Source organism: Tamandua tetradactyla, chromosome 15 (assembly GCF_023851605.1).
Source record: "Tamandua tetradactyla isolate mTamTet1 chromosome 15, mTamTet1.pri, whole genome shotgun sequence".
NCBI lineage: Eukaryota > Metazoa > Chordata > Mammalia > Pilosa > Myrmecophagidae > Tamandua > Tamandua tetradactyla.
In genome coordinates, this window is record NC_135341.1 from 54,157,091 (window position 1) to 54,172,960 (window position 15,870).

At 36.6% G+C, this 15,870-nt stretch overlaps 1 protein-coding gene and 2 pseudogenes across 10 annotated transcripts in view; 1 reads left to right on the plus strand and 2 right to left on the minus strand.

The window, feature by feature from the left end:
- Positions 1-15,870, plus strand: part of CLASP2 (cytoplasmic linker associated protein 2) — a 290,913-nt gene that overhangs the window by 112,491 nt on the left and 162,552 nt on the right. For all 10 annotated transcript variants that reach the window (XM_077129874.1, XM_077129866.1, XM_077129868.1 and 7 more), the window contains one exon: positions 14,904-14,983. In XM_077129874.1, the coding sequence (XP_076985989.1) occupies positions 14,904-14,983 (80 nt within the window). The remainder of the gene's footprint in view (positions 1-14,903; positions 14,984-15,870) is intronic.
- On the minus strand, positions 1,376-3,789 carry LOC143657458 (ATP-dependent RNA helicase DDX18-like; annotated as a pseudogene).
- Positions 1,524-1,988, minus strand: LOC143657457 (large ribosomal subunit protein eL34 pseudogene; annotated as a pseudogene).

A 15,870-nucleotide genomic window follows, 5' to 3' on the forward strand; every position in this document is an offset into this window, starting at 1 on the left:
AAATCAAGTGCTCCTATAATAGAAATCCCACCTGTGTCAACCATTGACTTTGCAGTTTTCTCTGACCTTCCCTCATTTTCAGCTTTCACTGCCAGTGTATTTTTGTTTCATGGTTTCTGGAAGAGGTAATTTTTCTCACAAAGACACTATCATGAGTGTTCACTGAGCAATGACTATTTGATGGCCTTGCTATAAGTTTACTGATAGGTGATCTTACTATTTAAATACTCTTTGTGGTAGTTAGATTCAGGTGTCAACTTGGCTAGGTGAAGGTGCTTAGTTCTATTGCTGTGGACATAAGCCAATGGCATGTGAACCTCATCTTTTGTTGATTACATCTGCCAGCTAGGAGGTGTACCTGCTGCAATGAATGGTGTTTGATTTAATTGGCTGATGTGCAAATGAGAGTGCTCAACCTATCACAGCCCACGCAGCTCAGCATACCTCATCTCAGCACTCGCAGCTTAGCCCAAGCCTTTGGAGATGCAGAAAGTAATTGCCCCATGGAAAGTTACTGGAACCCAGAGGCCTGGAGAGAAGGCCAGCAGAGATCACCCTATGCCTTCCCACGTAAGAAAGAACCTCAGTTGAAAGTTAGCTACCTTTCCTCTGAAGAACTAATGAAATAAATCCTTTTATTAAAAGCCAGTCCATCTCTGGTTTGTTGCATTCCGGCAGCTGGCAAACTAGAACAGTCTACAAAGTCAAAAGAAGTATCAAAATCCAAACCACCTTGAAATGAACAGATTTGAATGGGTATCCCAGTGTTTGTTTTTTTTTTTTTTTTTTTAGAGGGTCTTTGCAGAGTAGCCAAATGCAGAATAGTAGATTATACCTATTTTGGTATAACTGAGGCTCCAAAGCCCAGATTTCTCCCCAAATGTTAAGATTGCCAGGAGTACTTTATTCAAATACCAGGCAGTGTATAAAAATTGATACCACCTTTAACCTCAAGTGTTTCCAAGTTATTTCCCAAAGCACTGTACCTTTAATACTGCAGATTTTCCAGGAACCATCAAGAATTGCTGTGAAAATCTAAGAAACAACCAAAACCAAAAAATAAGTGAAGACTTTTTAGGCACCAGGAAAGAAAGGTTTCTCATAAAAATTACATAAATTTTGAGGAAACAATTATAGTTAAAATATTCTGTCATAACAACAAAGATCAAAATAGCCCTTCCTTTGCCTTTGGGCAACCATAAAAAATTGAATAGTTTTCTACCCAAAAAATAAGAAAGAGATTTGCTGTAAATAAAGTTAAGTAATACCCTTATTAATTAAGACCATAAATCATAGAATTACATTCCTTTGTTAGACCTAGGGAAAAAATCCATTTCAGTACAAAGTTATTCAAGATAAGAGGAAGGTTGTGTCTTCAGTGAGAGGACTGCCTGCCATCAAATGATTTCTTGCTATTGTTTTTTAAGATTTTGGACTTCTTGATTATTTAATGGCTTTTTGGTAGCCAAATCCTCCCTTCCTCCTCTCTTTCTCTGTTTGCTATTGTTGCTGTTCACGTTCAGATCAACGAAAGGAGGCACCTTGAAACTGAATGACAGAGCAACCTGAGGCAAATTTTAAGTTTTTTTAAACAAGTGTTTGATTTTTATTTTTCAAAAAAGCTTCGTATTTTTTTATTTAGCTTTTTGACTCTGTGCTTGTGCCTTCAACACTTTCACAACAATTTTCTGCTCCTCAATTAGGAAAGCACACTTGATCCTGTCATAGACACATTTAGCACACATGGAGCCACCATAGGCTCTGCTGACATGCTTTTTAGTCTTAGATAACCACATAAGAACTTTAGGCCTCACAGCATGAACACCCTGAAGTCGGCCTGGGCATATCCCACATGCAGATTTTGGTGTTTTCCCAACTTTTTTGGTATAAAGGTAAACAATTCTATTACCAGGGGTCCTGGACAGCCTAGTTTTATTAGAAGCAGTATTGTAGGACAGCCTACGATGGTACATCAAACGCTGGACCATTTTGAATGCCTCGGGGTACCGTCCCCAGAAGAGAAATTTTAAGTTTTTGACATTATAGATATGTTTCAGAGGATGGGAATCATATGCTCAAATGCATGACTTACTTGCTTCTTGGGCTGACTCATGAAGGAAATAGTTCTTTTCAATCAACTTCTTGAGCTGAGACTGAATGTCAGAAATCTTGAACCAGGAAAACTCAAATTCACTTAAAGAAGTCTTGGATTGCTTCAGGTAACGAAGGAAATCCAGTTCTTCTGGGCACAGAATGAGCCAGAGGCACCTTTTCCATATAGGCCTCTGGCTTTTCTATTCACATGATAAGTATATTCCTTATGGTCATCTGGGCGGTCACACTGAACAATCCAGTCAACTTCGAGAATATCCAGCCCTCCAACTGCTGTGTCTGTATACAACAGTTTCCCTAAATCTGCATTGCAGAACTGGAAGAACATGGTTGTCTGCCTATTTTGCTTCTCCCTTCTGTGAATGGCCAAGACAGGCAAATCAGTGTAATTCAGCAACTCGTAGTGGTATTTCAGACTTAAAGGATGAAAAGAACACCATCATTTTCTTCTTTCAGTTCTTTTTAAGGAATGTGAAGAGCAGAAGAAATCTCTTTTCAGAGGGACAAACAGTATATCCCTGCTCAAGACCATCCACTGTTGCATTAGTTTTATCATCATCAGCACAAACATATAGTGGCTCCTTTTTCAGAGAAATTCTTGCCAGGTCTTCAACTTTTCGAGTTTGTGTGGCAGAAAAGAGCATGGTCTGTCTGCATATTTGCAGAAGTGTAATAATTTGCTCTAATTTCTCTTCAAACCCAACATCCAAGACACAATCAACCTCATCAATAACCAGAAAGTGTAGGTTTTTATACATAAACCCTGGTGTGTTTTGTCAATGGTCCAGCAGTTGACCTGGAGTGGCCACAATGATGTTGATCCCATTAGCAAGTTTCTGTGCTTCCCCCCATCGTCAACCCTTATGTGTGGACCTGGTGAGTTGTTTGCTCTGTAAGGTACACCAAAAGTCTGCATGGCCAGTTCCCTAGTAGATGAGAGTATAAAGATCCCTGTTCCATTCCTGGGCATGAATTTTAACTTAATAATGAGTTCACCAGCAGGGATTTGAAATGCCAGGGTATTGCCACTGCCTGTTTTTGCAGCTGCTACAAGATCTCTGTCTTTCAGAAGTGGTCTGACACTCATGTTGAATTTCAGTCATGTTCATAAAGCCCATTTCTTTTATCGCTTTCAGCGTATTTTCACTGACAAGATTAGTCAGGGATGCGAATGAAGTATCCTCAAAAGCTCCTGTCAGTCCCAGGGGCAAGCTGGGCACTTCACTGTCATCTTCATCATCTGGCTTCTTCACGCTATTTTCTGTTTCTTTAGGAGCTCTGGCATCTTCTTCAGGTTCTGCTTTATCTTTGGTTTTTGCTTTTTTTTGCATCAGGCCCAGTATTTTCTACAATTTTTCTCTTCTTTTTTAATTCTAAATTGGGTGGCTGTGTTGCTGCTCCCCCATTGGTTAATACAGTAGATTTTGTTAGGGATTTTTACTTTAACGTATTTTGGTGTTTTACTAGACATGTCTCCATTTTGGGCTTCTGACAATCCCACATTCATAGACTGTTTTAGGGACTTTTAAACTTTTCCAGCTTCCAGTTTCTTCTTTCCATTTTAGGTTTCTGACAGGCTCACATTTGAGGCCCCCGTAGCTTTAGATTTCGCTGCCACAGTCTTAAGTTCTGCTTCTGGATCTTCCTGCACAGGCGTTTGATTGGTAGGTAAGACATGGTGTCAGAGGACCATCTTCACTGAGGCTCTGCAACCCCGTCCTCTGCTTTCAGGGCTGTCCCCTATTGTATTTAATCTCTCTTGCATACTTGGTAATTTAGTATTCATGTCTGAAATGATGTTTATCTTTTTCTTAAATTTTTGACCTGATTTTTAACTGTCTTTTCCCATCTTCCATATATAATCAGTTTTTAAATTTCTGATTCATATGTTCTTTTCTACCTATAATTGTTATCTAATTGTACTGAATTTATGTTGGAGAATTTTTTTTCCTACTTGGTTGTTGGAGTTCTTTTACTTACATCATAGAAAATCTTTCATTGTTACTTTGTTTCCTTCTTATAGTAGCCTAGTGTAGATGTTGAATTTTTTTTTTAATTTGTGATTAAGTATTGGGTTTTCCTTGATCAAAAATAACACATGGCTATGGGAGCCAGAAGGGTTTATTTAGATTCTTAGTTCCTTAGTTCAAGAATGCCCTCTTCTGTTAGTATAGTGAATTGCAACTTCTTTACTAAGTGATGGGGGAGGAAGGGTTCTTTTAATTCCTTGATAACATCCTGCTTCAGGATGCCTTTATCTTCCAGTGTTTCTTCCTTTCCTTTTTCCACCAAGCTTCTAAGGGATACCTTCCCCTTCTAAGTGCTCCTAACTTCTGGTCCTGCTGCTTCCTTCAGGTCTCAAGATACTTTGTGCAGTGTATTCCCATTCAGAGTGGGACCCTTAAACCCTTTCTTTCTTGTGGGGGTGAACCTTAGTTGATATCCATGTTCTATGACCACCAGGATCCTCCTTTTCCCTACAACTTCCTCTTAATCTTTCTTTTCAGGGAAGATTCTAGAGTTGACATTGCCAGGCTTTTATTTTTCCCCACTTATTTGTAAATTGAAGTTTGAAGTGTTTATTTATTTCAGTTATGTTATAAGCATGGGCTTTTGGTGATTTTATTTGCTCTTTTAGTCTGTGGTTTTTGCTTTTGTCTTTTCCTGTGTGGTTTTTGGAGTATTTTTTTTAAAGATTTGAATTGGGGAGGGAATCAGTTTTTCCCATGAAAATCAATAGGTCCACTGTAAGTTTTAGTATCTGATAAGAAAACACCCTTCCATTATTTTTTTAATAGATTATCTTGTATCTCAGCATTTTATTGAATTCTTGGACATTATTATTGAATAGTTTCTACTTCCCACATTTATCTGAATCGCTTTTTTGTCATGTATCAAATTCTCATATATTTGTGTATCTTTGAACTTTCCATTTTGTTCATCTCGTTCATTGGTATACCCCTGTACTAAAACCTAATTGCCATAATTATTACAGCTTTGTAAGTCTTTATATGTGGTAGAACATAAACCCCTGCTCCAGGCCCACTTTTCTTCTATAGGAGTATCTCAACAATTCTTAACCCATTACTCTTTTATATGAAAATTAGAATCAGCTTTCAAATTTCACAAGAAACTCTGCTGGTGGTTTGATTATTATTCAGTTAGGTTGGCGACACTAAGCATCTTCATAATACTGAGACTTCTGTTCATAAACAAGGAATATTTCTCCATTTTTTTTGCTATTAAAAAGACATTAAGGGTGCATGGGTAGTTCAGTGATAGAATGCCCGCCTTTCATGCAGGAGACCCGGGTTCGATTCCCGGACCATGCACCCCAGCCCCCCCAAAAAAAGACATTAAAATTTCTTATTTTTTTTCCCAACAGTTTTCACTGTTTTTGTTTAGATTGGTTTGGTATATTCCTAGATACCTCAAGGTATTTGTTACTGTTGAACTTAATTGTTTTTTCTTAATTAGAGAAGTTGTTGGGTTACAGAATAATCATGCATAAAATACAGGATTCCCATATAATACTCTGTTACCAAAAGTTTGCATTGTTATGGAACGTTTGTTAAAATTGAAGGCAGCGCATGTTTATACTTACTCTATTAACCATAATCCTGGTTTAATTTAGGGTTCACTGTTTGTGTAGTGTAGTTCAATGAATTTTTTGAAAGACTTTTATTGTTATCATATATGTATAATCTAACATTTCTTCTTTAATCACATTCAGATACATATTGCAGTGTTGTTAATTAACATTCAGAATATTGTGCTACCATCATCACCATTTGTTAGTAAAACATTTCCATCATTCCAAATAGTAACCCTGTACATTATAAGCCTTAACTTCCCATTCCCAATCCTGGTTCTCTGGCAACCAGTATCCTAGCTACTGACTTTATGAGTTTGTATATTCTAATTATGCATATCAATGAGATCAAACAATATTTGTCTTATTTTGTCTGGCTGTTTCATTCAACATGAACCTCTTCAAGGTTCATTCATGTTGTTGCATGTATCAGAACTTCATTTTTACAGCTGAATAATATTCATTAAATGTATATAACAGCTTTGTTTATCCATTCATCAGTTGATAGATACTGGTCAACTGTTGGATGTTTCCATCTTTTGGCAATTGTGAATATGCTGCTATGAACATCAGCGTGAAAATATCTGTTCAAGTCCCTGCTTTCAATTTTTTGAAAAATATTTTCAATTTTTGAAAAATTGGAAAATAAAAATTATTTTGGAAGTATGCCTCGTAATGGGATTTCCAGGTCAGATGGTACTTCTGTACTTATCTTTGTTAGGAAACACCAAAACTCTTCCACAGTGGCTGCACCATTTTACATTGCCACCAGGAAGGTGACATTTCTCTGCATCCTCTCCAAAACTGATTTTTGGTTTCCTAAGCACCAGTTGATTGAGACTATTCTTTCCCAATTGAATGGTCTTTGCCCCCTGGTCAAAAATCATTTGGCCATAAATGTGAGAGTTGATTTCCGAACTCTCAGTTTGATTCATTGGTATATGTCTGTTCTTACGCCAGTACAATGCTGATTTGATTACTGTGGCTTTGTAATAAGTTTTAAAACTGAAAAGTGTGAGTCCTCCAACGTCATTCTTCTTTTTCGAGAGGGCATTAGTCACTTAGGGTCCCTTATCCTTCCATATAAATTTGATGATTGGCTTTTCCATTTCTGCAAAAAAAATTGTTGGAATTTGGATTGCAATTGTGTTCAATCTATAAATTGCTTTGGGTAGCATTGGCAGCTTAACAACTACAGCCTTCCAGTCCATGAATATGGAATGTCCGTCATTTATTTAGGTTATCTTTGATTTCTTTTAGCAGTGTTTTGTTTTTTTCTGTTTTTAATCTTTACATCCTTGATCAGGTTTATTTCTAGATATTTGATTCTTCTAGTGGCTGTTGTGAATGGATTTTTTTTCTTGGTTTTTCTTCTGATTTTTCATGGCTTACATATACTGATGTTTTACTTCACCACTTTGGCTGAATTCACTTAATCTAGGATTTTCAGAATTTTCTGTACATAGAATCATGTCATCTGCAAATAATGAAAGATTTACTACTACATTTCCAATTTGGATGTCTTTTATTCATTTTTCTTGACTAATTGTTCTGACAGGAACTTCCTGTATAACATTGAATAAACAGTGGTGATAGTGGGCATCCTTGTCTTGTTCCTGATATTAGAGGGAAAGTTGTCTGTCTTTTGCCATGAAGTAGGATGCCCAGTATTGTGTTGAGGATGCTTCCTTCTATTCCTTTTGTTTTAAGTGTTTTTGTCAAGAAGGGGTGCTGAATTTTATCAGATATCTTTTCTAATTAGAGCTGATTATATGGTTTTTTTCCCCTCTATTGTGTTAATGTGGCTTCTACGTTAATTGATTTTCTTATGTTGAACCACCACTTGATTAATCCTACTTGATCATGGTATATAATTGTTTTTTGTGCTGTTGGAGTTGGTTTGCAACTACTTTGCTGGGGAATTTTGCTTCTGAATATCTCATATATGCAAGAGATATTCATCTGTAGTTTTCTTGTGTTGTCTTTATCCAGCTTTGGTATGAGAGTAATGTTGGCCTTGTAGAATGATTTAGGAAGTGTTCTCTCCCCTTCAGTTTTTTGGAAGAGTTTGAGCAGAATTCAAATTAAGTCTTCTTGGAGGATTTGATAGAATTCTCCTGTGAAGCCAACTGGTCCTGGGGTTTCTTTGATGGGAGATTTTCAGCTACTGATTCACTTTAGTAATAATTGGTGTTTTGAGATCTTCTGTTTCTTCCTGAGTCAATATAGGTAGTTTGTGTATTTAAAAGAATTTGACCATTTCATCTAAGTTGTCTAATTTATTGATATAGGTTGCTCATGGTATCCCTTTATAGTCCTTTTCATTTCAGCAGAATTGGTAGTAATATCCCCCTTTTTCTGATTTTCGTTATTTGCTTTGTCTGACTCTTTTTCTTTGTCAGTCTAAAGATTTGTCAATTTTATTGACAAATTTATTTACAAATATTGTACTTTTCAAAGATCCAACTTTTGGTTTTTGTGGATTCTATTTTTTTGTTGTTGTTGTTCTTTATTTCATTTATATCCTCTCTCATCTTTGTTATTTTCTTCCTTCTGCTTGCTCTGGGTTTAGTTTTGCTCTGTTTTTCTAGATCCTCCAGTTTTAAGGTTAGGTCTCTGATTTGAAGTCTTTCTTCTTTTTCAGTATAGGCATTTAGAGCGATAAATTTTCTTGTCAGCATTGCCTTTACTGCATCTTATAAGTTTTGTTATGTTGTAATTTCATTTTCACTTACCTCAATATATTTTCTACTTTCACTTGTGATTTTCTCTTTAACCCATTGGATGTTTAATTTCCATATCTTTGTTAATTTTCCATTTCTTCCTTTATTATTGATATCCATACCTATAATGCATGCATTGATATGCTTGATGGTATCCCAGAGGTGTCTTAGGCTATTTTCAATTTTCATAATTCTGTTTTTCTTTCTGCTTCACAGCCCTGAACTTATTCTAAATGTCTTGTCTTTGAGTTCATTGATTCTTTTGCCAGCTCCAATCTGCTTTTGAAACCCTCCTTGGATTTTTTATTTCAGTTATTGTCCTCTTCAGCTCCAGCAGTTCTGTTTGGTTCCTTTTTTAAAATTTCTGTCTCTTTACTAAGATCCACTTATTGCTTGTTCATTGTTTTCCTGACATCTTTTAGTTTTTTTCCTGTATTTTCCTTCATCTCTTTGAGCATTTTTAGATCTTTTTTTTAAAAAGGCTGTGTTTGGTGTTTCTACATTCTGGTCCTCTTCCTTTGGATGGGCTATATTTGTTGTATCTTTGTTTGTCTTTTACTCTCTTGTTGCAACTGTACATTTTAACATTTAAAATATTAACTCTTGGATTTATTCCCTGAGATATCTGTTTCTTGATTTTGTAACCACCTGGTGATATGACAGATATTTTCTTGAGCCCCACCCTTTCTATCAGGAAGGTCTGCCCAAGGTGAATGAGTGTGCAAAGTTTCCCTGTTTTTCTGGGCCTGTGTCTTGTCCTGGAATTTTGCTTGTTGGTTGTTTTGGAGTTCCTCTATTTATATAAGTTCGGTTGTCTCCTCTGTTTCCCAGGAGAGAGACCTTCCTCTCCTGGATATTTGAAGTTGGCAAGCCTTTGCCTCAGACTGTCCACTGCTGTCATTTCTTTTTTTTTTTTATTATTAATTAACGGAAAAAAAGAAATTAACCCAACATTTAGAAATCATACCATTCTACATATGCAATCAGTAATTCTTAACATCATCACATAGATGCATGATCATCATTTCTTAGTACATTTGCATCGGTTTAGAAGAACTAGCAACACAACCAAAAAAGATATAGAATGTTAATATAGAGAAAAAAAATAAAAGTAATAATAGTAAGAACAAAACAAAACAAAACAAAACAAAAACCTATAGCTCGGATGCAGCTTCATTCAGTGTTTTAACATGATTACTTTACAATTAGGTATTATTGTACTGTCCATTTTTGAGTTTTTGTATCTAGTCCTGTTGCACAGTCTATATCCCTTCAGCTCCAATTACCCATTATCTTACCCTGTTTCTAACTCCTGCTGGACTCTGTTACCAATGACATATTCCAAGTTTATAGGAGTCTTGGTTGGCAGTTTTTCTATTTTAGTAATTTAAATATATCATCCCACTGTCTTCTAGCTTCCATGGTTTCTGCTGAGAAATCTACACATAGTCTTATTGGGTTTCCCTTGTATGTGATGGATTGTTTTTCTCTTGCTGCTTTCAAGATCCTCTTTCTCTTTGACCTCTGACATTCTAACTAGTAAGTGTTTTCGAGAATGCCTATTTGGATCTATTCTCTTTGGGGTGCGCTGCACTTCTTGGATCTGTAATTTTAGGTCTTTCATAAGAGTTAGGAAATTTTCAGTGATAATTTCTTCCATTGGTTTTTCTCCTCCTTTTCCCTTTTCTTCTCCTTCTGGGACACCCACAACACGTATGTTTGTGCGCTTCATATTTTCATTCAATTCCCTGAGCCCCTGCTCAAATTTTTCCATTCTTTTCCCTATAGTTTCTGTTTCTTTTTGGAATTCAGATGTTCCATCCTCCAAATCACTAATTCTATCTTCTGTCTCTTTAAGTCTATCACTGTAGGTATCCATTGTTTTTTCCATCTTTTCTACTTTATCCATCACTTCCATAAGTTCTGTGATTTGTTTTTTCAGTTTTTCTATTTCTTCTTTTTGTTCAGCCCATGTCTTCTTCATGTCCTCCCTCAATTTATCGATTTTGTTTTTGAAGAGGTTTTCCATTTCTGTTTGTATATTCAGCATTAGTTGTCTCAGCTCCTGTATCTCATTTGAACTATTGGTTTGTTCCTTTGACTGGGCCATGTTTTCAATCTTCTGAATGTGGTCCGTTATCTTCTGCTGACGTCTGGGCATTTAGTCAGATTTCCCTGGGTGTTGGACCCAACAGGTTGGAAGATTTTTCTGTGAAATCTCTGGGTTCTGTTTTTCTTGTCCTGCCCAGTAGGTGGCGCTCATGGCACACGTTTGTCTCACGTGTTTGGAAGGGATCCCCCTGTCACCGTTCTCCGCGGCCTGGGGATTTCCAATCCAATTCTCTCAGTTGGTCCAGGGGGCCGCGCGTGATGGGGGCGCCAGCCACCGCGGCTTGAGGGGACCCTGTGGCTCCTTTATTAATGCCCCTATTGGTGTTTGGTTGGACCCAGTCCCTGCCACTGTCGGAAATTCCCTCCTCTCCCTGGAGGGGTGCCGGTTGCCGGCCACCGAGGCCTGGGGATCTCGCCACCGGACCAGGAAGCCACCCGCGGGGGAGGGGCGCTGGTTGCCGGCCACCGCGGCTTGGAAAACTTGCCTCTCTGAGACTCTCATCCGGCCCGGGAAGGAGGGAGGGAGGAGCTCTTGCTGTCATTTCTTATACTTCTATTGTCTCGAGCTGCTTTTGCTGGTTGGGACACTGGAGAGAACTTTCCCAAGTCAGTCTTTCCCAGTTAAAGCAGGGCTAGGGGTCCATGAAGAGGGCAGAGACTGGCTTCAAAATACTCTAAAGTGAGGATCAGGAAGGACACCAAGAGCTTCTTCCATGCCTTCCCAAAGCTGAGCATTCTTGAACTGCCCAGCAAATGCAGCCCTTCAACTAACTCTCACCTGCATCCTTGAGAAAGCATAGTGTGCTCAAGTCCCCTCCACTGCAGTCTTTGTCTGGAGTAGTTGGTTGAAACAGTGGCCACTGCTGTCTTTGTCTGGAATCATCCACATGCCTAGTGTAATGGTTAGGGTTCTCTAGAGAAACAGAATCAGCAGAAAATATCATAGATGTAAAATTTATAAAAGTATCTCATGTAACCATGGAAATGTAGAGTCCAAGTTCTGTAGGGCAGGCTGTAAGCTGGTATTCTAGTTTATTAGCTGCTGGAATGCAATATACCAGGAACAGAATGGCTTTTAAAAAGGGGAATTTGATAAGTTGCTAGTTTACAGTTCCAAGGCTAAGAAAATGTCCCAATTAAAACAAGTCTATAGAAATGTTCAATCTAAGGCATCCAGGGAAAGATACCTTGGTTCAAGAAGGCTGATGACGTTCAGGGTTTCTCTCTCATCTGGAAGGTCACATAACGAACAAAGCGTCATCTGCTAGCTTTCTCTCCTGGCTTCCTGTTTCATGAAGTTTCCCAGAAGACATTTTCTTTCTTCATCTCCAAAGATCTCATGGCTACATCATTCTGCCCTCTCAGAATTTCCTGCTTTCTCCAAAATGTTTCCTCTTTCATAGGATTCCATTAAATTAATCAAGACCTACCTGAAATGGGTGGAGACACATTTCCACCTAATCCAGCTTAACAGCCACTCTTAATTGAGTGACATCTCCAGGGAGATGATCTAATTAAAGTTTCATGGATACAGTGCTGAATAGGGATTAGAAGAAATGACTGCCTTTACAACATGGGATTAGGATGAAAACATGGCATTTCTAGGGTACATACATCCTTTCAAACCAGCACAGCTAGTAACACCAGTGAAGATCCACAGCAAACTCTCAGGACAGGCTAGCTGGACAGCCGTAGGAATGGAAGAGTCCAAAATCCATAGGGTAGACTGTGAAGCTGACAACTCCAATGAAGGGTCCCTACAAACTCCACAGAAGGCTCACTGGCTGAAGCAGGAAGAGAGATAGTCCCTTCTGAATCCTCCTTAAAAGCCCGAGCAGATATACGGGCACCACCAACTGGCCAAGTTGACACATGAACCTGACCATGACACTAGTATACTCCCATTAGCAGCAACTCTCTTTACACAAAGTAGATCTCAAAGGTAAGAGTGAATTAAATTGGAGCCAACTATTCAAACCATGTAGACTCTTGCAAAATTTGGTAATGCCCGTGTTTGGATTACAGACCGAACTGTCACACATGATGGAGCCACAGCCTAAATTTGTAGGCTTTTATTCCCGTTGCTTCTTTGTGGCTTTAAAAGCCATTAAATTTCCCTTGCCTATTTGACCCCACTTGTAATATAAAATTCCTCCCATTTGACTCTACTCATAAGACAGAACTCGCTGGATGATAAAGACATTATGATTAAAGTGAATTGTGACTTTAATGTATATCCTTAGTCAACAAAAGGGCATTCTGTTAAATATTCTGGCCTTATTTGAGATTTATTCAGATGTTCTGCATTCTCTTGAAGATTTTTGAGATTGTATTTGTGGCTGGTAGGTTAGGCTATGTATTGCAGGTAATTTTCTGTTCTATGTATGGTATCTCTTGTAAACTGCAGATACTGTAGTAAATCTTCAAACTAATCTCCTCTATACTCTTCTGTTCCCTTTGTAAAACTTTGTCTTCCATGCTTCAGAACACTAAGGTGGTAATTGACTATGCTCTTGTACAAAATTGTTCACTTCTCCACCAGTTGTGTTCTTCTAAATTTTGTTCTCAAATTTGCCTAGCAGTTGCTCTTGTTATTTAAACAAAATAATTTGCAAGAAAGTGGTAAATACATGAATAAATTGTGAATATGGAAAGAAAGTTGTTTTTTATAAAAACTGTGCTGAATGTTCAGGAACTACTTGATAGGGACAAGTCCCTAAAGAAATTACTGTCAAGTGGCCTGTTCAAGACAACTTCTGTCTACAGTCAAAAACAGTAACCCGATATCAAGAAATTTACAAATGAATGTATGTTGTAAGATGTTAACTTAAAATAATGTGGTTAAGGTATGTATCTTATTTTTTATCTCTGAGTTTTTAAATGATTCCTTTCAGTTATTCAGTTAGGTATGAGGACAAATCATGGAGATGGAGGTGAGAGTACTTTTTGATAGTTTGATTGATTTACCCAACTTCAGAGTGTGACATATTTAATTGTATGTCATTTTATTGTTTTATTTTCTTTTGTTTTTTTCTGAGTATGTACTAAGAATTCTTTCCATTTTTAAACTTAGAATTTTTATATAATTGTTACAGTTTTTCTTAATTTATTTGCCCCAGGTATTTTGGAACATTTATTTATAAATGTGTGTGTTTTTAATATTGTGGTAAAACATATATAACACAAAATTTGCCATTTTAACCAATTTTAAGTATATAATTCAGTGGCATTAATTGCATTTACAATGTTAAGCTATTGTCACTGTCACCATCCATTATCAATACATTTTTATTACTCCGAATAGTAACACTGCATTCTTCCCTCCCTACAGACCCTGTAACCGCTAATCTTCTTTCTGTCCCCAGCATTTGCCTAGTCTAGAATTTTGATATAAGTGGAATCATACAATATTTGTTTTTGTGTGTCTGACTTATTTCACTCAATGTTTTTAAGTTTCAACCATATTATAGCATGCATCAGAACTTCATTCCTTTTTATGACTAAATAATATTCTATTGTGTACATATACCACATTTTGTTTATCTATTCATCTGAATGGATCCTTAGGTTGTTTCTATACCTTTTGACCATTGTGAGTAATGCTGCTGTGAGTATTGGTGTACAAATATCTCCTTGAGTAAGGATCTACAGGCCTAGCAAGCTATGGTCTTTTGAAAGATCCTTAAATACAAAACACAAAATGTGGCCATAGATATGTCTTCAAGTTCCCCAGCTTTCTGTAGACACCCATTCTTAAAAATCCAAGTTAAGGTAGACAAGGAATTTATTTATCTAAGAACTCCAGACAGCTCCATGATCTCTGGGAGTCATGTTGGAAACTATTTAATGAGAATCAATGCTAATGGGTAAGGAATTTCACCCCTTAGGTTTGAGATTATTGGGATAGATTAATAAAATTGGGATCCTTCACATTATTAAAAAAAGGAAAAATCTAGGAAATAACTGTAATTTATTTACTCTTGTATTTTTTTGAATTTTTTGTAAGCATGCATTCCCTCTCACTTTGGTTCATTAAATTTACTGTCATTCCTTTTAATTTGTAGTTTTATATTGCCTCACAAGTTATACTATTTTGTGGTCCTTCTCTTAGGGCTGTTAAAACTCACATATAAAGAAAATTTGAATTTTACTAACAGATTCCTTACAGAGAGTTAATCAACTACCACTAAGTATTTTGACTTTTCTGAAAGTTGGAGTTTTTAAAAATTTTTTTTTATAAAATGGAATTACCTTCAAAATTTTGTCTTTGTTGAGATTGAAAAGGATTTATTTTTCTCTTTGTCCCTAGTGCTAAAAACACTTTAAAATAAACTTAAAAAAACAATTTTCCTTTTAATTAACAGGTGCTTCGAAGGAGGGAGGTGCTGGAGCCGTAGATGAAGATGATTTTATAAAAGCTTTTACAGATGTCCCTTCTATTCAGGTAAGGGCACCAGTATAATAGCACTGCCCGTGTATATTGCCTATGGACCTATTTGTATAATATATATATATTTTCCTTTTCTTAATTCTTTTTTCCTTAAATTGCTACATAAAATATTTGAGTTATTATTACTAAGGTCTTATTTGTTAGTACAGTTAGATTTTCAAGTGATTTTTCAGTGAGAATGAAATTAAATTCATATTGTTGGATCTCATTACATTGTAACGTCCAGTTTAAAGTTCAAATTTTTGAATTACTGATTTTTTAACCCTGAGAAATTTTGGAGATTGGCTGAAATTAGAAATTTGGAAGTCATTAACGTAGAGGTAATTGAAGTAGTCAGAGTGGACATATCCATAAATAAGAGTAGTATTTCTGTGTTTTCAAAATTCGTATAGATGGTAAATTGTATATTACATTTTGCAACTTGACTTACCGCTTGTTATTTTTTATGTTTTTCCCATTGTAAAATGTGTGATACTAGTTCGTTTCAGTTGATAGATGGTGTTCTATTATATGAACAGACCACAGTTCATTTATCTATTCTTTTGTTAATAGACATTTCGGTTATTTTTTAACTTTTTGCTCTTTCATGCCATGCTGCTATGAAGATTCTTGAACATGTGTCCTTGACTGTTTGTAGGAGTTTCTTTAGGGTATGAACATAGAAATGGAATTACATGGCTACACTGTTCAACTTTACTATTTGTAACTCTATAGGGTGATTGTACCAGTTATAAGAAGTGTTTGATAGTTCTCATTTCTCCATATCCTTGCCAACGTTTGATGTCACTCAAAATATTGTTTCCTATATGATAGGTGTGAATGTTGAATGTTCTTTAGTATGTTTATTGAAAAATAAATTCACATTGCTACTTGCAAACTGA